The 23,818-nt window shown below is 35.0% G+C and overlaps 1 protein-coding gene across 30 annotated transcripts in view; it reads left to right on the top strand.

Annotated features, from left to right (window-relative positions):
- AFDN (afadin, adherens junction formation factor) overlaps window positions 1–23,818 on the top strand; it is a 95,098-nt gene that overhangs the window by 52,918 nt on the left and 18,362 nt on the right. For 13 of the 30 annotated variants that reach the window (XM_087718154.1, XM_087718153.1, XM_087718152.1 and 10 more), the window contains 14 exons: window positions 3,140–3,209; window positions 3,656–3,771; window positions 5,219–5,274; window positions 6,057–6,262; window positions 8,905–8,925; window positions 9,643–9,788; window positions 10,664–10,758; window positions 11,784–12,049; window positions 12,765–12,908; window positions 14,414–14,612; window positions 16,137–16,240; window positions 16,543–16,629; window positions 22,897–22,962; window positions 23,095–23,168. In XM_087718154.1, coding sequence (XP_087574280.1) covers window positions 3,140–3,209; window positions 3,656–3,771; window positions 5,219–5,274; window positions 6,057–6,262; window positions 8,905–8,925; window positions 9,643–9,788; window positions 10,664–10,758; window positions 11,784–12,049; window positions 12,765–12,908; window positions 14,414–14,612; window positions 16,137–16,240; window positions 16,543–16,629; window positions 22,897–22,962; window positions 23,095–23,168 — 1,650 coding nt within the window. The remainder of the gene's footprint in view (window positions 1–3,139; window positions 3,210–3,655; window positions 3,772–5,218; window positions 5,275–6,056; window positions 6,263–8,904; window positions 8,926–9,642; window positions 9,789–10,663; window positions 10,759–11,783; window positions 12,050–12,764; window positions 12,909–14,413; window positions 14,613–16,136; window positions 16,241–16,542; window positions 16,630–22,896; window positions 22,963–23,094; window positions 23,169–23,818) is intronic. The other 17 variants (XM_087718164.1, XM_087718173.1, XM_087718163.1 and 14 more) reach the window with 3 other exon arrangements.

Genomic DNA, 23,818 nt, shown 5'->3' with positions numbered 1-23,818 from the left:
ACAGTTTTTATGTAGTAATCCCAAATTTAGAAAATTATTTAACATGGTGAAGATGTATCAATGTTTTATGTAATGTGCCAACTAATAATTATGTTAATCTGCTCACCAGTAATTGTTCTCCATTGTATGAACTCTTCTTCAATTCACACATCTTCATGAATAGAATAAATGTTAGAATTTTAATAATACTGTACATTAGCAGAAATCAATATATACGTTTATATTTTATCCTTCTTATGGACTATTTAGGCAACTAATGACAACTAAAGCAATATAAGGTGATGCTATTAAAGGTTACAAAGAAAAGTTATAGTAGAGGGAAATGTAATAATTAAAATGGAATTTATTTGGATACTGAAACTAATACCATCATAGAGGGGGTCTTAAGTAACTGATGGAAAAAGGTCATCTGAGTGGTAGGAAGTCACCTATTTTCCAAGGTATAGAGTTATATAATATGTGTACTCCCAAGAAAGGCTATTTTTATCAACATATGACCTACCCTGTTTATAATCTTTTGAGATTGATTGGCACTTTGCCTATGTCTGGTATTTCTGAAGTTCATCCTTGTCTAAGAAGGATACTTTTCTGCTGTAAAGTTCAGTAATTCAATTAGAATACTATACTCCTGTTAAGATTCCAGTGTAGATCATATTCTAGAATGACAAAAGCTGTTTCAATCATATACCTGTACCTAAAGTCTACTGAGTCTGCTAATTTATTTTAATAAGAAATACTAACATAAACAAAAAGTATCAGTACTCTATATTATGATCAAAGAAGCAAATATACATACATTTAATGTATTTAAATTCATTAATTTGAATTCTTGCAAAATATTTTTATATTATAATAATATGCAGTATTAAAATTCAGTTTATAACAATGGAAGAAAAGAATCATCTATTGACAATTGCTAATTAAGTATTTTAGATCTTTAAAAAGCATTTATGTCCTGAAATCAATAAATAATAACAATTGTTAGCAAATCCACTGGAAGTATGACTATTAGTTTTTATTCAATCCATTTGAAAAAAAAACTGAAATAAATTCAGAAGTAAAGTATTTCATTGTATTTTATATTATCTAAAATCAGATTTCAGAATGAGAGATGCCATGATACTCTAGTTAAAACATTTTGTACAGCATTTCTGCACTGTATCCAAGATTGACAGAATAATTGATAAATAAAATGATCAGACTTGGGAAAAATAAAAGGTTGCCTACATTGAAGTAGGTAGGAAGGACTTGAACACATTTTATTTTGAATCATATTGAGCATGTAGAGGTTTACACTTCAAATGTGAATCTGTTCTCCATAGTGAGGGGAGGAGCATCCAGGATGGGTTGACCTTATTCTCTCGTTGATTGGACTGAGTCAGATAAGCTCTTGGTATATGCCCCTGGTCCACCAGGCACTGCCCAGTTATCTACTCAGTCCCTCAACTGGACGGTTTGCCATCCTGGATCGCCAATAAATCTGAAGAAATTTTAAAAAAGCAAAAAGACTCAATTGTCTCCCTACAGCAGCAGCCACAAGCGAGCTGGAAGCTCCCTGAGCTGTGAAAGGATTGGCAAAAGTCCCCCCCCCAGGGGCGGCACACTGCCCAGGCCTCTGAGTGAGACAAGTATCACTCAGAAAAGAAGTCTGCCGAGCAAGCAGGAGACAAAGGGCACAAGCCTTCCATAGGCAAGCTCTGCTGCAGCGCTACACCATTCCCCACAGGGTCGAGCGGTGAGCTGCGGCTTCCTCAAGTGCCACGGGGCGTGAATTGGACCACCGGCAAGCAGGGGCGGCGCTGGATCCCTGCCCAGAAGATGAGCCTCGCTGCGGGAACTCTGCAGCGTTGGGTTGAGCAGCGAACTGCGGCATCCCATATGACGCGGAGTGCCCATGCCATTGTCCAGGTGGCCCACCTCATTGGAAGGGGTCCATGGGCAGAGCCAAGGCTCTAGCGGTGCCAGAAAGCAAGAAAACTGGCGGCAGAGGCCCGTGGCAGCTCCTCGGAGCACAAGCCGCCAGAAAAGGAGTTTTAAAAGAGGCGCCCTTTGTCTCCTGGCATGGGCGCCATCTTGAAGCCGGAAGGAGCCACGTGTTCCAAGATGGCGGCGCCCAGCCGCAACAAGGAGACTGGCAGGACTCAAATATCTGCAGCAACAGTGAGCAGCCCCACCAGAGGGGCAGAGGATAAACCAGGGTTAGTGACCACCCTAGAAGCTCCCCAGAGGGGGGGGGAGCTAAGGCTAGAGATAAGAAGAAGCACCTTTCCCTCAGGGTGGAGCTGGAGGCAGAAGGTGGTCACAAGCCTTCTAAGCCATCTAAATATGAAAGGCGAAGGCACAGGAAGCTGGAACAGCTCTACAAAAAGGCAAGTGGCCTTAAGTCCATTCCAGGGCTGGGACAGAAGGGGAAGGCCCCTGGAATCCCTGCAACAGGCGGGGCTACAGGGGAAGCACCCACATTACAAGCAAGTATCCCTATTGACACATCAGGTCTTTGGGGTCTTCCTCAGGGTTGGCAACTCCCCCCCCACATACGGCTTCCCTGGGATCAGCCCTGCCCAGGGGGATGCCACCTCTGGTTTTCCCCCTCACACAGGTGGGCATGGGTCCCAGCCAGCAACCCCCCACAGGGGTCCCCAATTTTCAAGACCTAATGATGCGGGCCTTCCAGCAATGCATGACAGCTGCATTTCAGCAGCCACAAATGCAAGCCCAGGTGGCATCCTCTCCTAGGATACCAGAGGGGCTGGAAACCCAGGGGGAAGACAGCGCTAGTTCCTCAGCTTTATCACAAGAGGACAGTGACGTGGATTGTGAGGAGGGGGAAGTTAGGGAGGATAAACTATCTGAAGATGAAGGCATGCCCCCTCCTAAGCCGGCCTTCACCAAAGATACTTTCAAAATGCATTTTACAAACTTGAAATGTGAAATTACATGCTCAAAATAGTTTGAACTGAAATGTGCACCCCCTTCTTAAGACTTTCAGATATTTTATACTTTTATGTGAATCAAATACACAGTGAATTTGCTAATGAGAATTATTGAACAATTATGTAAGAATTGCTTTTATTATATATGCTTATGTTTACTGAATGTTCCTAATCATCTAGTTCTTGAATGTATATTGCCTTCTCAGAGGTGTACAAGAAACTACTTTTGATTTGGAAGGAGACATCCAAAGTGTAACAGGATTATCTACAAGCAAGGTAACAGATTTTTAGTCTGAATACCATGACTATTATCAGATTTAACAGTTGGCACTTTAAATATATTTAAGAACACAGGAACATCTCAGTATAACCATTCAGTTTTCTGTCTAGTGCTTTGAATGATTTGATGATTTATTTTTAAAGTTCAGACAGTCCTTTTCACATTGATTTACCAAATAACATTTTCATGGAATTTGTGCAAGATATTGGGAGGAGATTTGTTGGAATGCCTTATGGGAATGGACAGGGCACTTTTCGAGTAAACATTTGCTTATTTGGTTTTAGAAAGACAGTGATAGGTTTTCAGAAAACATGTTCATTATTACTAAATTTAACTTGTGAGATTGTGCGGATTTTGAAGAAATTTGTGAGGATTCACACATTTTATATGAAAGTAAGTTTAAATCCACTAAAATAACTTTTTGGATATGTGTTGTATGAAGCAGAGCATCAATAGACTGGACTGTGACAGAATGTCAACTTCTAGCACAGCTGAACGAAGCATGGTGAAACCAATGATCAGAATAGAACAGCAAGATTATCACAAGCAGGATGGCAGGTACTGTTTTTAAATTTTGGGGCTAAAATTTACAGAACATTATTTTTAAATTAAAAAAACCCACAATAGTCAGTTTTGAGAAGGAAGCTTTATAGAGAAAACTAATACTTTGAATGGTCTTCCCAAACAATAGGTTAAATCTTTTATTAAGATACTAGTGCTTTTTAAAATTTTATGTTACAGCCATTGCAAACCATAGTGTGCCACAGGTTCTGTAGAGTACTTTTTTTTTTTTACTTTTTACAATTTGTTCACACTTACCTAACATTCTGGATAGTTCCCAGCTCGTCTTGGATTTGAAGCCATATGGTGAAAGGGAGCAAATGGCTTGTATTCAGTTCTTAGTGGTGGAACTATTGTCTTGGGGTGGTCAAGGTTTTACCTCTTTGGATCACAACTAATTTGAAATCCCAAAGTGCTTTTCAAAAGGCAACTGGACTTGTTTTTTCCTTTGAAAATGTTTCACTTCTTATCCAAGAAGCTTCTTCAGTTACTATGGCTTTCCAAATGAAAGAAGCTTCTTGGCTGAGAAGTGAAATGTTTTCAGGGAAAAAAACAAGAAAGTCCAGTTGTCTTTTGAAAAGCACCTTTGAGACAACCATGACCTAGATGATTGAGCATCTCCATAAACAACTAATTTGAAACATTCCAGGCACATTTGTTTTGTTACATGCTTGAAGCAACCGGGGGAGGGGGGGGCTCCTTTTAAGCCATGCTAAATCTAATATTATGTGAGAAATTAATTAAAGCTGCCAAACACTATTCAGCATTTAATATTAAATACTGTAATCTATTCACTTGCAGATTGTATTTCTGAAATCAGTCAAGGCAATAAATTTAAAAATAGACATAATCATATAATACCAGTATTTACTATTTACTATTTTCAATGGCTCATAACTTATTACTCAGCCAAACTAAAAGTGCTGACCTTCATATTTTGAGATTCTTTCTCGTTTCCTACCCATACTATCTGAACCTTTACTTCTTGGTACTTGGGCATATTGAAATCTATCAGATGATTACTCTTGAATGAGTTATCTGATCAACAACCCTCATTTATGTAACACTTTCATAGTATAGTTTATAAAGTAGCCTCTTCTTCCACTTTTGTTTTTCTGTTTATAAGTTTAAGTAACATGATCTAATTACAGTAGATGACTATAACTGTTTTGAACAATACATTGTGTGGTGTAAATGCATTAATAATGCAGACCTTCAGTTCAAGTAGGCTTGCTGTCTTTTCAGCAAATGTAACGTCAGTGAATCTAATAGTAAGAGCAGGAAAGTAACAGGTTATATTTCCCACATTTTTGTGTTTCATATCTATACAAAAAATGTATACAACCATTAAAAAAAAACCTTTGGAAAAATCTTTATCTCCTGAAAATGAAATTAATTTGTTCTCTTTAAACTGGATTTCTGAAGATCTGCTTTCTGCCTCTAGACTACAGGATGGTCCAGAATTGATACTACCTGCAAGCGTTGAATTCAGAGAAAACTGTAAGCATATATTTTTGTTTAAAAAAATCGAGTAACAACAACTTTTATTACAAAATGTTTTATTTTGATAGTATTGAAAATAGAAATTGACTGTCTACAGTAATGATATAAAAATAATCAGTGTTTAAATTCATGTCTGTAAGCAAATTTCTGATTCTATATGATGTAAGAGATAAAATCCAGTTTAAAAGTACTAGTTTTGTCCTGAATTTTGTTAGAGCCCCTAGTTATTCAGTTCTGCTTTAGTTAACAAGAATGAACTTTCTAATTTAAGATAAGTCTACTGTGTTAAATATTTTAGAAAGCAGCATCCCAAGAAAGAGGAAATGGATTAATCTGCAGCCATTTTGCCAATGTTGCTAGCAGTGATCATGGGCATCAAATACTTAAGGCAAAATGCATTGTTTTGACTATCTCATTAAGACAAGAATAACTCCAAATCCATTTATAAAATTAATCAGAAATGTTACTAAATTACTTGCCATGTTTTAGGTTAATGGTGAGAAAATTCATTTAAATTATTGGTATAGACATTATGTAGAATTCTCTGATACAGATTTATTAAACTCCTTTTTGTATTTTGTTTTACTTGCTTGTTGTTGCCCTTTACTATTTAATTTTCAGTAATTTAATCTTGTAAAAATATTTTGGTGTTAATGTTTGATTCATGAAAGTGATCCCAATAATTTAATTTGGGTTTTTTCCTGAAGTGGTGTCTTTCTATTGCTTCTTAAATTTTTCAATTAAGTTAGCTTGTTACTTTTTTGTTTTTTGTTCTTCAGCTGAGGATGCTTTTTTGTCTGCCATCATCAATTACACTAATAGCTCAACAGTTCATTTTAAGCTATCGCCTACTTATGTTCTGTACATGACATGTCGGTATGTATTATCAAGCCAGTACAGACCTGACATCAGTCCTGCTGAACGAACTCACAAAGTCATTGCAATAGTCAACAAGATGGTGAAAATGATGGAAGGAGTTATACAAGTGAGTTTCAGTCTAAGAACCTACTAAATATTTTATATCCACAAAAAAACCCTGCTTCTGAAGGATTGTTTTTACCAAGTTGCATTTATATTAGAGATCATAAGCACAGATTGTTTGGATATCATAATACTATGTGTAATTGTGTATGAAATAACTCTTGTTGTGACCAAACTGCAGTCACACATTTGTAATGAACCTACAAAAATATTGAAAATGTTTTTAAAAACAGTGATACTTCTTGATATGGAATGGTGAACAAGAGGTACAATCTGTTATAGTGTTAATATTCATATGTTTTATTGGTAGATATCTAAAATCTAATGGTATTTCAAATTATCTTCAAATTTTGTTTGAATTATCAATATTGGTCCAGTTTTATGAAATATGATGGTAATCATGTTACAACCCTATCATATGTTGTATTCTGTCTTTTTAATGGAAGTTTTTGTGAATAAAACTGTTCGCAGATGTTTCTGCTGACGGCTGTGGGTGGGTAATTTCTTCAAAATGTGGGCTGGTGGTCATTTCTCCAGAAAAACTGCATAGAAAGTTGGTGAGAAGATGAAAAGATGTGGGTGGCAGCGGGGAGGAGGTGGATTGTGAACTGTGTCCTTTTCTTCAGCAAGATTTCAATAAGATTACTTCTGTTTATGCAATGAACCCTCTGGATCCAAATTATTACCCATCTGTGCAGGGACAATAAATTATTATTGATAATAATTATAATTACATATGGCAAGCTTTTAAATATAAAGTGGTGCCATAACTTGAGCATCACTCAGTTTTTATATTCTATGTCCAAATAATTCCATTTACATGAACAACACATTCCTAGTTATGCAGCCAATTTATTAAGTGTTTCAATTTTCATTTTCTTTCAAATTGTCCTGTTTCTGTGTTCACATGTCTCCTGTTACTTTAATGATGCTGTAGTTTTGAAGTATGATTCTGCAAGGACTAATGTGCAAAAACTGTTCAATTGAAGCCAGTAGAACACTTCTCACAGTGGACTGCCATCTTATTTAGCAGGCTTAGCTGCACTGCCTCATACTCTTTGAGACAGGCATTGTGTGTATATGTGTATCTTTGAGTCAATCTTTGACTTCTTGTGATTGCCTGAATTAGTTCCTATTAGTCTTTTATGCATAGTTTAAAATATAGGTAACTATTTTTGCAAAATAATGACCTATAATTATTGTTTCAATAATTTTATTAAGAATTGTATTATACATATAAAACTAATAGAAGAAAATAATATAAGAAAGTAAGAAAAAGAAACTCCTTCGTTTATCCCCAGTAAGTATATTCAAATTAATAACTTATCATTATTTTCTGACATACAACCAAGTACATTTCTATTTTCTCCTGAAAAATTTAGATTGCATGAATACCACAGGAAAACACTAAGATCTTTTATTAAAAAAACCTGTAATAGTCAAAAATTAAAAAAAACATGAATATCACAAATATTCTTTTAAACGAAAATAAATTAAAAGAACTTTACTGTGAAGCAGAACCACTTGAAAATAAAAACCTACAAATGGGGCCTATTCAGTTTGGTCATTTAACTGGCAGGATTTTTTAAAAGGCTAATATTTTATTCTATGATTGGCTTGGTATGTAATTTTGTTTTTTTAAATTGTATCTACAATGATGGCTTACGGGGGGGACCCATTTCAATATGAGTACAAAAATCCTGCCCATTTCCTCTCATTTCTTGCTGAGCAAAAATATTGTTCCTTTTTTGCTTTCCATTCTCTTCTCTTCCCTTCCCTGGTTGAGACTTCTTTTGCCTAGGAAGGAAATTTTGTTTGTTGTCTAAGTTCTTACCCAGCAGATATTGTTGTAGGGTGAATCAACCTTTCCCCCCTTAGACACCTCTTTCCCTTTCTTGCGCAATTTCAGTTTCATTATTTTTCCCCACTGATTTGTATTGCTTGATAGGAGATTCACCATGTGTGTGGTGTGTGTAGCACTTGGCCAGGAAGCCTGTCAGCTGAGGCCAAGGTGAGCTGCTAAGCCACTGTTCCTCCTCTTCCTGCAGCACTTCTCGTGGCTTACCTGAATATTTGTGTGGTCTTAAATCTCTGCTCTTGCTGTGAAGCATTGTTTCAGTGGTTTGGAAGTATTATTTGGAGGCATAAAAATGACTTTCAGTGAGAAAAAAATAAGTGAGATGATAGAAAATAATACAAGAGTGACTTAGGAACTCCTAGATTCAAAGGCTAGAGAAACAGAAAGTATAAAATTTTGAACAAATGTATTATTTTGTTTTGCAGAGGTTTTCGTTTCTTTTTTCTAACTATACTGTTATGGTAGTATGGTGAAGAATTGCCAAAATAAAGACTTTACTGGCTTCCATGGACAGATTTAGACATTATTCCATGCAGGATTATACCGTTGGTATTAATGCATATATATAGATTGGCTGGAGGAAAAACTTGGACTTCCTCTAAAAAGTTTCTCATGTGTATATCTATATATCTTTTAATTTCTCAGTTATATCATGTTCCCCCAGTGAAATGTTTTAATGTGACTGAGCATAAGTCTTGTGATTTCATATTTTAGTGTTTCATTTCTAAAATTGTCATGATTGTTCACAAGTTTCTTTCTTCTGTTTGATTTCCTTCGTTTTTCTCCAGGAGGTAGACCAGGTTGATCAGGTAGGATATATTGCTGGGAACTGATCCTAGCTACGTTGGCTTAGCTCAGTTTCTCATGCTGCTTCCATGTAAAATACAATATTTCTACAGCTGGATTGAACATAACACTCATTCAGCAACTGGAACATGCAGTACTAAAATCCTTTTTTGACTGCGCAGCCTATCAGCATTTCATAATTTCTGCTTAACGCACTTCAGTACAGAGATGTAATGACAAAAGTTCTTTTCCTTCCTTTTTTGTTTATTTTGTCTGTGGTTCTGTTCTTTGGATCTCATCTGAGGTTGCCTGGCCTAGCATTTGTGGTCGGGAAAGGGTGAGATAGATCAGTACTTGATACTGCTTGGTGTCAAAGCCAGTGACTAGGCAGTATCTGGGTGACAGTGTGTATTAATGAATGTGTGCTCACACACATACAGATTACCAGATAATGCATACATCTAAGCTTTCAGCATTTCATGACAACATGCTAAGTCCATTTCATTAACAGCATTTGGAAAATTTAATATTTTATCATTCAACTTGCAATTTAAAGCAGTTGTAACACGCACTATATATTATTTGCAATTTCATATAAATTCTTTGCAAGTATCTGGTAACTGAGATATGTTTGGTTATTAGTTGGTACTGGTCTATCTAACAGAGCCTTTGACAGAATGAAAGCTGAAATACAGGATGAATTTATGTTGATGTTTACAGCCATTTTTCAATATTTGCAGAAACAGAAGAATATTGCTGGGGCACTTGCTTTTTGGATGGCAAATGCATCTGAGTTGCTAAACTTTATTAAGCAGGATCGAGACTTAAGCCGAATCACATTAGATGCACAAGATGTTTTGGCACACTTAGTTCAGATGGCATTTAAGTAAGGAAAACTAATTTATGCTTGGGGATCCGTTTTAGTTTTTCTTAATGAGCAGTTGTTTATTTTGATTGAATTCTAAATATGTTTGGAAACAAAGTAATATGTGTTTCTAAAAGTATAAATGTTCTGAGGTGTATTCTTTCTATTTTTTAAAATATTGTAATATATATATGACATAGTTACTATATTTATTCTGAAAAAGATTAAATTGTTCTATGGTTATAAAAAAACATTCAGTATGGAGCTCTAAGGAGTATTCAGGAATATTGGATTAGTATTGTATTTTAAAATTAAAATAGCCCCCCCCAAAAGACAACCTGAAATTTAAGATACCTTCCATCTCCCAAAATTAAAAATCAGAAAAAAATGTTAAATATATGAAATTCTTATACACTGTCCACCTTTCCTAATTTGTTAAGTAGGGAAACCAATCAGTAAGTCCCTCTACAAAAATAGTAATGCCATAAATAATTAATTTGAGATATTGGTTACATTTTTATAAGTTTGTGATGGCCAAATTTTAATATTTTAATTAAATTTTAGTGCCAAATATTTCTATTTCTTGGAAATAATATAGCAGATATCTCTCAACTTGTGAATATGTATGCGTGTATGTATATGTAGGCTACCCCCCCCCACACAGACATTTTATATGTATGTATATGTATGTACGTATATGTATATGTAGCCTACTAGTATACTTGTTTGAAAATAAATACCACAGAACAACGGGACTTATTTTTGAGTTGGTACATAAAGGGAACATCTGGGAGAGCTACATTTTATATGTTTATAATGAAATTATTTTTCATAGTACTACAAGTTTGAACTTATTTGCCTACTATTCACTAGTTTCACACAATTTACTTTTTCAGATACTTGGTCCACTGTCTTCAGTCAGAGCTTAATAACTACATGCCTGCATTCCTTGATGATCCAGAAGAGAATAATCCTCAAAGACCTAAAATAGGTTAGAATATTTTATATTATATTAATTACAATGTATGTTTTCTTAACAAGACTGTGATAGCATAACGGGCATATGTTAGGATACCCTGCTGAGTATATTCACATGCAATAAGAAATATTTTATTTACCTATAAATAAAGACATTTATTTATTGAAGAAACTTGGTCACCTACTGAAAACCAAGTTATCCATTATATTATTGTTTGTGTCATATTAGAATGTGCTTGTTAATGTAAATACATACCTGTGGAGGTGTAAATGAATATTAAATTATGTTCTAATAGAGTCTTATAGTAAAGTCATATGTAACTTCATTGTGGAGAAAATAAACTTTACATAAACCTCAATGGTTTATATTATTTTACTGAAACTGTAATAGTGGAATACTAAAATACTATTGAGTAGGATTTAGATGGTAGCATTACTAAAAAAATGTGTAACATTTAGAAGAAATTCAGCTAAAGATTGACGGGATGGAATACCCAAAAAGTAGTTTTGGAATACCCAACAATAAAACTATATTGGGAAGTAATAACTATAAATCACCAGTGGATTCCTTAATTATCTTGTTTGTGGCTTAAATGGGGAAACATGTGGCCTTTAATTTATTATAGATTGTAGCTGCAAATAAGAAAAAGACTGCTGTCCCCATGTTTACATACTGTTTATGTTACAACTAAGGTAACCGATTTGGCGGCTTGCCAATAATACAATAGTAATAGCCAACTGTTTGTTTTTGTTTCTGAGAGTCAAAGAGGGAGAGAGGCAGGGAAAGCAGTAAAAGATTAAAATAATAAAAACTTATTTTTATCCATATCAATATATTTGTATTAATTATATATTACATTAATATTAAAAGTTTACAATATAATGTGATATATTATAAAGTAATGTAAGGTGTTCAGTGTTATCTTTCTGTAATAAAGATTTCCATTTAGACTTTAGCTTTTAATATTAAAATAGATGCATAGTTCAATTTAGAATTTATTGCTGAGTAAAATGTCATGTGCAACTTTTTTCTTGTAGATGATGTCTTACATACATTAACTGGAGCCATGTCCCTGTTGCGACGATGTAGAGTGAATGCAGCACTGACAATACAGCTCTTCTCCCAGCTATTTCATTTTATCAACATGTGGCTTTTTAACAGATTGGTTACTGATCCAGATTCAGGACTGTGTTCACATTATTGGGGAGCTATTATTCGTCAACAGTTGGGTCATATAGAAGCCTGGGCAGAAAAACAGGGCTTGGAGCTGGCTGCTGATTGTCATCTCAGTCGGATCGTACAAGTAGGTATTTGAGTGTATTAGAAAAAAATAAATTCACAGTCTTTTGAGGCACCTACATCGAGTTGTGTAAGGCAGTATTTAATAAATTTTAATAAACAGTTTTAGGAAATTAGGAAATCACCATATTTTTTGTTTAGTTCTGCCATGTTATTGACCGAGTTTCTGTACCATAATCTGTTCACTTTCATTAACTAGCCTTTGGGTGAAAAGAGAATTTTTTAAAGAATAAATGTGAACTATGTGCAAAGTTGGAGTTACTTGGTTTATAAAAAATTCCTTAAAACAGTTTTCAGTATAAATTTGCCTGGAAACTTCCCATAGAAATATGGTGATACACTATTTGAATTTAGCTTGAAATGAATATATAATGTACATCTTGCAGTTCATTCCTAAACAAACCCAAATGGTGGGGAACAAACAAAACCCTAGCATTTTTGGTGATTAGGTTTGTAATGTGTAATGTTAAACCAATCCATGACAAGACAAAATCAAACTATATTTTAGGTTTGTCCAGTGATTATGGTATGCTGACTGATTGAAGAAAAAAAATGAGACAAAACATACTCCAAAATGAAAATTGCACTGTTTCAATATTTTTTGATGAACTTAAGTAGAACTAAATCAGAAGCATTTATCTATGTTACAGTGTTCACTGCTATGTATGTTCATATTAAAGTGGATCTATTTATAATCATCTTCTCCCCCCCCCCCCCAGGCAACTACATTACTTACTATGGATAAGTATTCTCCTGAAGACATTCCTAATATTAATAGTACCTGTTTTAAACTGAATTCTTTACAACTGCATGCATTGCTACAAAACTATCACTGTGCACCAGATGAGCCATTTATTCCACCAGTAAGTTAATCTTATTTTTAATTTGAGGTGGGTGAGTGAGTGATTGATGATCAATATAAGTTTATGTAATACAGTGGAAATTATATGGCAGTGAATGAAAACTTGTTTACTTAAGGAAGCTAATACTAATGTTGAAAACATAGCTTTTAATTAGTAGGGTTTTTTATTGTGTGCATGGTACTTTTTACAAAGAATATATAGGTAGGGCTCACCAACTGCAATTGGGGTTGGCAATTCTGTCACTAAGTAGTGCAGATGTTAAATGAAATGTCATGAGATGTCACTGACTTAAAACATCTATTCCAGTTGCTGTCATTAAGCCAATCACCATGGGTCATTGTGCACTGTCATCTGATCACAAGTTGTGACTTCCTGCCGACTTCCCCACTGACTTTGCTTGTTGGGAGCTGGCTGTGAAGGTCACAAATGGTAATTGTGTGATTGAAGGATGCTGCAAACATAGTAAATGTGGATTGCTTGCCAGTTGTCCAAATAGCAATCACGTGACCTCAGGGATGCTGCAATGGTCACAATATTCAAGTCATAAGGGCAAGTCATAAGTCTACCTTTTTACTGTTGTTGTAGCTTTGAACAGGCACTGAACAGGTGGTCAGTAAGTGAAGACTACCTGTAAAATAAATCTAAATGCTTGTCTCTGAATTATGTATTCACCATGGTACATTTAATGAGGTCAGAAATCTTATAAATATGTACAAAATTAGAGCTGTTTGGGGAGATGTTCTAGAGCAACTGTTACATCCAACTTGAATGTGTATTCTGTGCTAAGTAAAGATTTCTCCATAGTCCTGTTATTTATTATTCTAGTTATGCTAGCTTTTGTTGATTAGATGGCTCTTCTCTCTTCAGAAGATCTTATGGTTCTCAGATTTGTGATTTTTATCTCTTAGGTAATGATCCAATGCATGCATATTTTTTGGCTTGTATTTCCTGACATTGATATCCTCACTTAACCATTTGTTCAGCAGTTGTTTGAAGTTGTAATGGCATCGAACAAATTGAACAAACTGATCACAAAGTCCTCAAAGTTAAAGCCATTGCCATGCCCCTGTGGTCACAGGATTACTGCCAGAAGATGCATGGGGTCCTCACTGGACAACAGTGCAGTTCTGGCATAACAACCGCAGCCAGGCTACTGAAATTGCCATCACTAAGTTATACAGTCACCTGATATTTTGCCTAACAACTGCTTTAATAACAATGAAAATTCTGATCCCAAGGGTCATTAAGCAAAGGCTATCTGTATTTAGTTTATCTGTTTCCTTGAACAATCACTGGATCAGTGATTATAGCCTAAATATTTTCTTCCTGATATTTAATATTCCTTAAATATATCTTACCAAATGAATTCTTCTTCTTAACCAAACAATGAATATCTGCATTGGTCTCTGAATCAATTAATAATATGACTAACTCCAGACAGCAAAAATGTAGAATTCCCTTGCCTTGATTTCCATGTATATGCATATTTTTCCTCTTTCCATCAGGAATTAATAGAAAATGTGGTAGCTGTTGCAGAAAATACTGCTGATGAACTAGCTCGTAGTGATGGTAGAGAAGTACAGTTAGAAGAGGACCCTGATCTTCAGCTTCCTTTTCTTCTCCCAGAAGATGGTTATTCATGTGATGTTGTCCGAAACATTCCAAATGGATTACAGGAATTTTTAGATCCACTCTGCCAAAGAGGTTAGCTTTTTTTAAAGCTTGCATTTATGTAGAAATTACATGTCAGCCCTCCCAGGTAAACCAGACAGGTAACATGACTAGATGAGAGCTAAATCTACTTTATTTAAAAGCTACACTTACAGAACCTTGCTATTCTGAAGCTCAGAGCCGAGGTGGTGCAGTGGGTAGAGTGCAGTACTGCAGGCCACTTCAGCTGACTGCTATCTGCAGTTCAGCGGTTCAAATCTCACCGGCTCAAGGTTGACTCAGCCTTCCATCCTTCTGAGGTGGGTAAAATGAGGACCCAGATTGTGGGGGCGATATGCTGACTCTGTAAACCGCTTAGAGAGGACTGAAAGCCCTATGAAGCAGTATATAAGTCTAACTGCTATTGCTATTATTCAAACTTTCCACCATCACTTTTAATAGTCTGATCAGTTTTAGTTTCTTGTGCTACTTAATGGCCACAATAAAGTAATTTATTTATACTTTTAGTTTCTGTTTGGTGTAAGTCCATGATAGCGAACCTATGGCACGCATGCCACAGGTGGCACGCAGAGCCATTTGTCAGGGCACGTGAGTTGTTGCCCTGTCAGCTGGCCAGCAAGCATGCACGCACTGGTCAGCTGACTTCAGCCTTCTTTTGAGGCTGTTTTTCCCTGAAGCCTCCAAAGCGCGAAAAACCGGCCCTATGGGAAAACTGGAAGTTTGGGAACGGACTTCCAGTTTGCTCATAGGACCGTTTTTCACCCTCCAGATCCTTCAGGGAAGGCTCCGGAGGTCGAAAATCTGCCCTACGGACAAACTGGAAGTCACTTCTGGTTTGCTTGTAGGGCCGTTTTTTACCCTCCGGAGCCTTCAGAGAAGCCTCTTGAAGGTCCATGAAGGGTCCGGAGTTCAAAAACCAGCCCTATGGGGAACCCGGAAATTCAGGAATTGTGATTTCCAGTTTGTCTGTAGCACCAATTCTTGACCTCCAGAGCCTTCAGGGGCCTTCAGGAAGCTTCCCTGAAGGCTTCGGAGGGCAAAAACTGGCCCTATGGACAATCCGGAAGTCATCATTCCCGAACTTCTGGGTTCCCCATAGGTCCATTTTTTGCCCTCCAGAAGCTTCAGGGAAGCTCCTGAGGCCTCTGGAGGGCATCTGGCGGGGCTGTTTTCGCCCTCCCTAGGCTCCTAGAAAGTCTCTGGAGCCTGGGGAAGGCGAAAAAACTGCAGCAAAAGCAGGGGTTGTGTCACTGATCGCACACATGCACGCACGCTGGTGGGCATGCATGTACAGCATTATCGGTGTGGCACGCCGGCGCACGACCCCCCTGTGCTCCCCCCACTTTTGGCACGGCAGCCAAAAAAGGTTTGCCATCACTGGTGTAGGTTAACTGGTATAACTGCAATTTAAATAAATGTATTTACCAAAGTGATGCCGAATATTTTTTTTAGTAATGAATCCTTTATGGAGTAAGTTTTTGGAGGTCTCTCTAGTGTTCTATTTAACTTATTTGAGCATAAAGAAAAATCTTGTTATCCATTAACATTTTCATTTAGCTTTTTGCAGGTTAACACCTCATCCACGCTCACCAGGAACTTGGACAATATATTTTGAAGGTGCAGATTATGAGAGCCATCTGTTACAAGACAATGCAGATTTGGCAAGTATTCATATTACAGGAAAGACAACAGAAATAGATACATTAAACTATGCAATTAAATGTGACATTTGTACTAATGTGAAAATATTTAAAGATTAGAATGTAGGATTCCCCAACTTTTTCTTACAGTGGAAAAAAAAAGCATTCCCCTAATAAGTCATTGTTGCTTTTTAATTACCCTTTAGTATTGGAATAATTAAGATAACAGGATAATGACAATGTTTTTTTAAAAAAATCAAAAGTATTTCTCAGGAAGTGCTCTAGCCGGTTTTCAATATTTTCTCTTTATTTTGTTTCATCAGGCTCAGCCACTGAGGAAAGAACCTGAAATAATTACTGTAACACTGAAGAAACAAAACGGGATGGGACTAAGCATAGTTGCTGCTAAGGTACTAAATTATTTATTGATATGAAACTTATTATTTGACATGATAACAACAGATCATGTGTAGCTTAATGTGAATAAATATTGGAAGCAGTTATAGAGTAACAGAAAGTTTAAAAAACTTGTTTGATTAGTTTTTTAAAAATATTTCATTTTTTGGGCAGCTGCTCTTTCTCTACAGATGAGACACAAGAGGTGTCTCTACTTTATCTTAATAAGGAGGCTGGCTGGTATGGAAGCAGGTAGTGATGTCCATCATGATATTTCTTGCTAAAGATAAAAGGCAATGCAACCTCACTAGATTTTTCTGTTAGATGTAACTGAAATCTGTTAGTATGAGAGAAACGGCATTTCCCATGTGGAAAAAATAAGTGCCATATATTGTATGGCATATTTTTTTCTACATGAAAATAGCTTTTCTTAATCCTGAGACACTTGCAGACCAACTTGTTCTTTATCTCACAGATGACTTAAGGGTAGAATCCCAAAAGCTGAAAATCAGTTAAAGATGCAAAATGGCTGTTCAGGTGAATGGGCACATACTTGGGCTTCCCAAGATTCCAGGTGTCTAAGCTCAACACAACAGGATTGTTTGGACACTTGGTTAAGATCAACGCTTTTCTCACAAACAAATGTCTGTTTTGTCTTTCTTCTTTCCACTGCCCCCAGCTTTTGAATTAGAGACAGTTTTTGCTGATGTCACAGCTAGAAGTTGAAATCCTGGTCAATTTAGCTAAAATATGGATGGTTATAGATTAGAAACTCCACCTCCCCCCCCCCCAAAAGAAATGAAATCAGGAAGAATACAACAACAAACTAGTTACATATTGTTGTCAAGAAAACCACATGAATATTTTCATGAAATCATCAGGTTGTATTCAGTTTATTAGAGGCTTTACTTTTAAAATATCTCATTGGCTATACATCTATATTGTCCAAACAAGAAAAGCTTGCTTATTGATTTTCAAGTTTGTAGCAACCAGAGTGTAATCTAAAGTAAATTCTTGACTCAACAGTTTTCACCCAGCAGATGGTGCACTGCTCCAATATTGAAAAATACTAAATTCATGTAACTAAAAATAAAGCACCTCCTAATGCAACATACTGTTTGAAACTTCGTGTTTTTAGATTATTCTGTAAATGTATTTTTATTTATGGAACCATATCCTAAGTTTTATGTATACGATGTTTAGCTCTCAGAGAAAAGATGAGATATAAATCTAATAAGGAAGGAAATACATAAATAGCAAATGAACAAATGAAATTTCTTGTTATTGATTTTTAAGGAAGAGTTCACATGGATGTTGGTCTGATATTTATTTCTCTTAAATAGTATGTAACTAATTTCTAAATGTTATTCTGGCAGTAATATTGCACCACTGAAATGAATTTGCTGTTTTTTTGTCTCAAAAACTATTAAGTCACTGAACATTTTGCATTAAGATGCAAACAGAATACATTGTAAGGTTATCTCTGACTTCTTCTAGGAATGTTTGGTTTTGAAGAGTTTCTAGAATAATTTATTAACAAGTGAACATTTTCACTACTCTTTTATAAGTTTGATATATTATTCTGTTCTAGGCTCCTAAAATTTCTATTAATCTGATCACATTGATTAATTTTTGTTTATTTATTAAGAAACAGGTTTTGGGAAAGTATCAATAGGGAACCAGGACTGTTTTTCTCTTGTAGCCAAAATTCCTCTAGTAGAGAATTAAAACTTAGTTAAAGTAACATTAGTAGACAAGAAGTACATTTTTATAATTTTAATAGGATTAATGTATAACCATCTTAAGTATTTTAAATGCCTCTTAAATGTTCTGTAATAAAGAGTTGATAAATATCAGACTTTCTGCTAAAGAGATGGTACTTTTAGGTGCTATTATCTAAAATTAAACAACAAGAAAATTACAAAGGGATGTCATTGGTCTTAATATATTCTGTAATGGCATTTTAGCAATTGAGAACTATCTGGCAATTTGAAATTGTTGAGTTCCTGTCTTGTTATTGATTAACCAAATGCAAAATGTCTGCTCTTTAAAACTAATTTCTGAATTAACCAACTTTAAATCAATTCAATCACTACATCACTTTCATGTTTGGAATAGTGAGATTCCACTGACTTCATTGCTAAAGAAGACTATACTTCTAATTCATAATATGCCTGAAATAATAACTACAATACCCAATCACTTTTCAGTTAACGGGGGATTAACTAAAGCTGTCATTAATGGTGAATGACAAGGATGTGGTATTGGATCAAATGTCTAAAAGGCCAGCTATGTTTCTGTTAGCATATTGTTTACAGCATTGGCATTCTATATGAGTATAGCCATTCTGAGCTGAAGGGCAATAGTTATAATTCCAGTGTGTTCTGAGTGATTTCCTACTGTTGCTGTGATGAATTCCAGCGGCAAACTAGATGCCGACACATAGAAGGTTGCTTACCCATAATAGTACCAAGAAGCACAGTTTGGGTGGCAGAAATTTTCTTATTTGGGGTTCAGGGATAATAATGCTGTGAGAGTGAGGGCAAAATTTAGTAGTATTATGTCTAAAATATGTTTTGATGTTAAATGCTGCTTAACTTCCAACCACACTATGGTTACATTTTATGAAATCCAGATGAGTTGGAAGCAGTGTTTGCATGCAGTTTACTTTAGTAATATATCACTTGGAGGAGGAGGGAGGGAGGGGAGGAGCTAGCATTTGATTTCTTCAAATCTCAGAGCCAGCACTTTACTTCCTGTTTAATTTGGATTTTCTATATCTTGTACAATAGAGTGATTGATTTTTTTTTCTAGGCAGTATCTTTTTAATAAAGTGTTTAAATGAAAATCAGAGTAGCAAAGCTGTGTATGAGTTGGACTATTATATTGATCGTAGCTAGTGTTGATAGATGTTATGCAGCATCAGTTCTTGGCCAAATTATCCTGCTGGGTGTTTTGGAAAATCTAGCAGACTGAAAGTTGTGGTTAAAGTCTAAGAAACAAGTGAGGAGTTATATTTTCTGGAGTTACAATGTGGTTTTCAGTCGTTGGAAGAACAGAATCCTTGGTAAGTCTCTACAGGAAAAGTTTCCTTATAAATTTATAGTTTTAATATTCCTGCTAATCTTCAATTTAATCCAAAATTGTTTGGCAAATGAATTTGGAGCACTGCTTTTATAATATTACTATCTATTTGAAGCTATGGCATTAAAAAAGCAAATGAATTGAATATAAAGCTTCTTCCTATTTTTTGATATTAAATGAAAAGTACAGTGGCAGGTTTTAATTTCTATAATTTGTAAGTAGAAATTATTGTATTAAGCATTGAAAAACCATGTCTAATTTAAGCACTTTTCATGTTACTTGATAAAATGGAAGTACATTTAAATCCTTGGCATACAAAATTGAATAATTTGACATTAATAAGCAAAAGAATTAACAGACTTTGCAAACGTTCCCATTTCATAAATTTTCATTTAAGTAAAATAAATGTTGGCATCATTTGATTCTGATGTTAGACAACAAAATTATTTTAAAATGTCTTAACAGGTTATTTAATAGATTGACAACAACCAATTTTATCTGATCACGCTTGCTATTCTTTGTTTTCAGTTGCTTTTACAAAGAAAGTGATGAAAAAAGAAAAATCAGTTTAAAATGATTGAAATTGTAAAGAAAACCAGGGGGAAAATTCAGTGGGAAACTTGAAAAATATTTTATATTAAATAATCTTAAAAAGGCTTAACCTTATCTATGCTATATGTGTGTGAGTGTGTGTATGTGTGTGCAGATGTCTATCTGTCTCCATGTGTATTTTTAGGTATGGAACAGTATAACTAGGATACAGCATAATGTTAGGCATGCTTATTTGTAGGCATGTGTATGTATACCCACAATAATTGTGTTTAATATAGCGGAAACCCTATTTTTATTCCAATTCATAAAAAAGATACAATTGCACTTTACTTGTAAACCTTCCCTCTTTTTAAAGTGCTTGATCACATTTGATTTTTTTTAATCCTGAGATTTTTCTTACTTTTCCTTTCAACTTGTCTTACTTACAATTTTCAGTTAATATTACATTCTGTTTATTAGCCTCTCCCAAATAATATATAGAAGCTGGAAATTAGTATTTAATCACTTGTTTTTTAACTCAGATAAGTGACCATTGTACACACACTTGGGGAAAGCAGATAAATTCATTAGATAGAAATAAGGCTTTCCTCAAAATTTGTAACAGCCACTCACCAGAGAGAGGAGGCAGGCCATTTTCACTGGAATTGCTTCCTCTGTACTCCCTTGCATCATCTGAAAACTACTACTACTGTACAGATTATTAGGAGGAAATGGGAAACTAATCAAATGACATCTAATAGAAGAATCTTTAACATTTATAAGGAGCTATTATGAATCTTCATACTTTATTATGTTTTGGGGTACACAAGGCCTTATAAAAGTAGTGGAGTTATATCTTTTTATAGTTTAGTTCTGGAGGGAGTAATTTTTAAAAATCCTTTGAACTGATTTTTCTGTCACTTGAATTGCTGAGTGTTCATGATTTTTTTTTTCATTGCAATATTAAAACATTCCTCTGGCTATTAACCTACAAGCTAGTTGGAATTCATCTCAAATGTTACACATCAGATTTATACTTATGAAATCTTGTTCTACTCTGACCATTCCCCTGCAACTGAGTTAATCAAAGTTTACCTTGCAATATTTCCAGTGAAAGGGATATGACTGTTGCATGCTAAGCTTGTGCAGTATTGTACTTCGGATAGGATGACAAAAATTACAAGAACAAAGCAAGAGCAGAGGTGCTCGTGTACTTGCCTTATCAGCAACTCTTTAAAGTACTGTGAGCTTTACCAGGATTGTTGTGATACACCACTCTTCAGATACAAAACGCTACCTATTTCTAATGAAGTATTACAGAAATATTCTTCACTGATCTTCAATGCTAGAGGAAACTCTTTTCCCCTTAAATGCTTATTAAATACAGAGTGTTGTGTAATTCTGCAGAATCATCTTTTTATTGTACTCACGTGAAATGTCAAAATGTTTAAGGAAAGCAGAATCATACTCTTATTGAACAGTATTTTAAATGAAATGTGAATCTACAAATCATTATGGGAGTTGATATATTCCAGTGGTAACAGCTATTAGGAAACCTTTAATGATGTATTAATTTAGTGGCTGTGAGCAATTTCTCTGTGAAAATGGTCAACCCATTCATCATCATAGTTGGTTCAGGTGATTTACCTGCTCACTTTCTTCTCTACCATTGCACATGTGTCTTTCCCCAAGCTATATAATCAGTGGAAAAACACAATCCTCACAGACAACATATACAATTTTTAGACTAAATACATTCAGAGTTTTTTATTTAGGAACATTGTAGAAAACGTACATAAGTTGTCAAAAAGTTCCTCAGACTGTCCAGGAATTAAGTGTTTGCATTGGCTTCTACTGGAGCAAGAAGCAACTATTGCAAATGCTACTACTTGCACCCCAGCTTCTGTAAAGGAAATTTCTTATAATTGATATTCATAACCAAAACAATAAAAATGATAGCACAGTTAGTTTCCAACAGTCTGAATTAAGAGCAGGTAGTCCTGTTGGCTACATGATCATGGTAATGTCTTGGACAACTTTGGCTCCCTCAGCTAAGAAATTGAGGTGAACACTGCCTCCTAGAGTTGGACATGACTGGACAGGGAAACCTTTACCTTTTCTTTTAGGAATAATTTACCTTAAACTTTATAGACTGACTTCCAGATATGCAATTTCTTTCATTCCAGTCTGAAATACAAAAACAGCAATAGTGGCTATCCTTGTTAGAATTCTTAAAAGTCTGTAAAATGTTTTATACATATGGTGGTTGAGATGGCTTTATTACTGACAATGAGGTGATACATAAGATATGGTAAATTTTATAGAAGTGTGTAAAATATTGCTAGAAGGAATAAACTCCAGAGGTTGCTAGCTTGAATTCCCACCATCTCTCATTGTTAAGCAATGCTACTTATTTTATTTTGTTGCTAAAACTGTGCTGTCTTCTGTAGTGTGTTACAGTAAATGCATTATATTCTATAATACATTTATAGTTAAATATATTTCCTAAGATTGCTACAACTCTTTAAAAACTTATATTGTGAGACATTGTATGGATATTTGTAAATAAGAGAATCTAAATCAGTTAGACCACTCTCTTATAAAATGTCCTTATGATTATAGCCTTAGCATTTTTTTTTTAAAAAATTGCTTTATATTTTTTTTAGGGTGCTGGTCAAGATAAACTTGGCATTTATGTCAAATCTGTGGTAAAAGGTGGTGCTGCAGATGTGGTTAGTATTATTTATAATTATTGTAAAAATGTTTATTTTGTGTTTTAATTTCAAATATTTTTAAACTGCATGAAATCTATTTTCATGTTTTGTGAAATAATAAAACTATTACTTTGTCAAATATGTAACCAGGATGGTCGATTGGCTGCAGGGGATCAATTGCTTAGTGTGGATGGGCGCAGTTTGGTTGGACTTTCTCAAGAAAGGTATATCTTACTCTCTGGAAATTGTAAACATAGCAGATATTTACATAGCATTATGTAAAACAGGTGTGACTTTTTTGTTTTCTGTATTTTTTCTTCTTACCTATTTTATGTTTCTCCATCATAGCTCAATTTATTATTGCACATACCATAAAGGCTGAAATGCATCATTTTCACCCAGATATATATATATATATATACCCATCTTGCTATGACCAACTCACTACTTGACAATTCGCCACAGCAAATTCCATATGGGATAACTCAATGCCATAAATACTGTCCACCACTGTTCCTTTGACATTATTTCCATAGAAATAAAATAAACAAATAAAAGTTTGATAACTCTTGATTTTTCAAATTATACTTCTTCATTTTTTAATAATGGAGAATGGTCCAAAGCTACATATTTGTGTCTAGCAGAAGTATGTGGGCAGCAGCTTATTGTCTCCAGTGTTTTTTAATCACCTTAATCATTACATTAAGATTCCAATAGAATTTGCTGATACATTTCAAAATTTATATCCCATCAATGATGGCAAGCCATCCCTGCCCAGGGTAGCAAAGCAGGCTTAAACTGCTTTGATACTGCCACTATGTTTTACACATGGAATAAAAATTCTTATGCTGGAATACAATGTCTATTTTTTGCC

Source organism: Thamnophis sirtalis, unplaced genomic scaffold (genome assembly GCF_051295495.1).
Source record: "Thamnophis sirtalis isolate CommonGarterSnake01/CBP01778 unplaced genomic scaffold, rThaSir2_p1.2 scaffold_6, whole genome shotgun sequence".
Classification (NCBI taxonomy): domain Eukaryota; kingdom Metazoa; phylum Chordata; class Lepidosauria; order Squamata; family Natricidae; genus Thamnophis; species Thamnophis sirtalis.
This window is presented reverse-complemented; position numbering and strand designations above follow the sequence as displayed.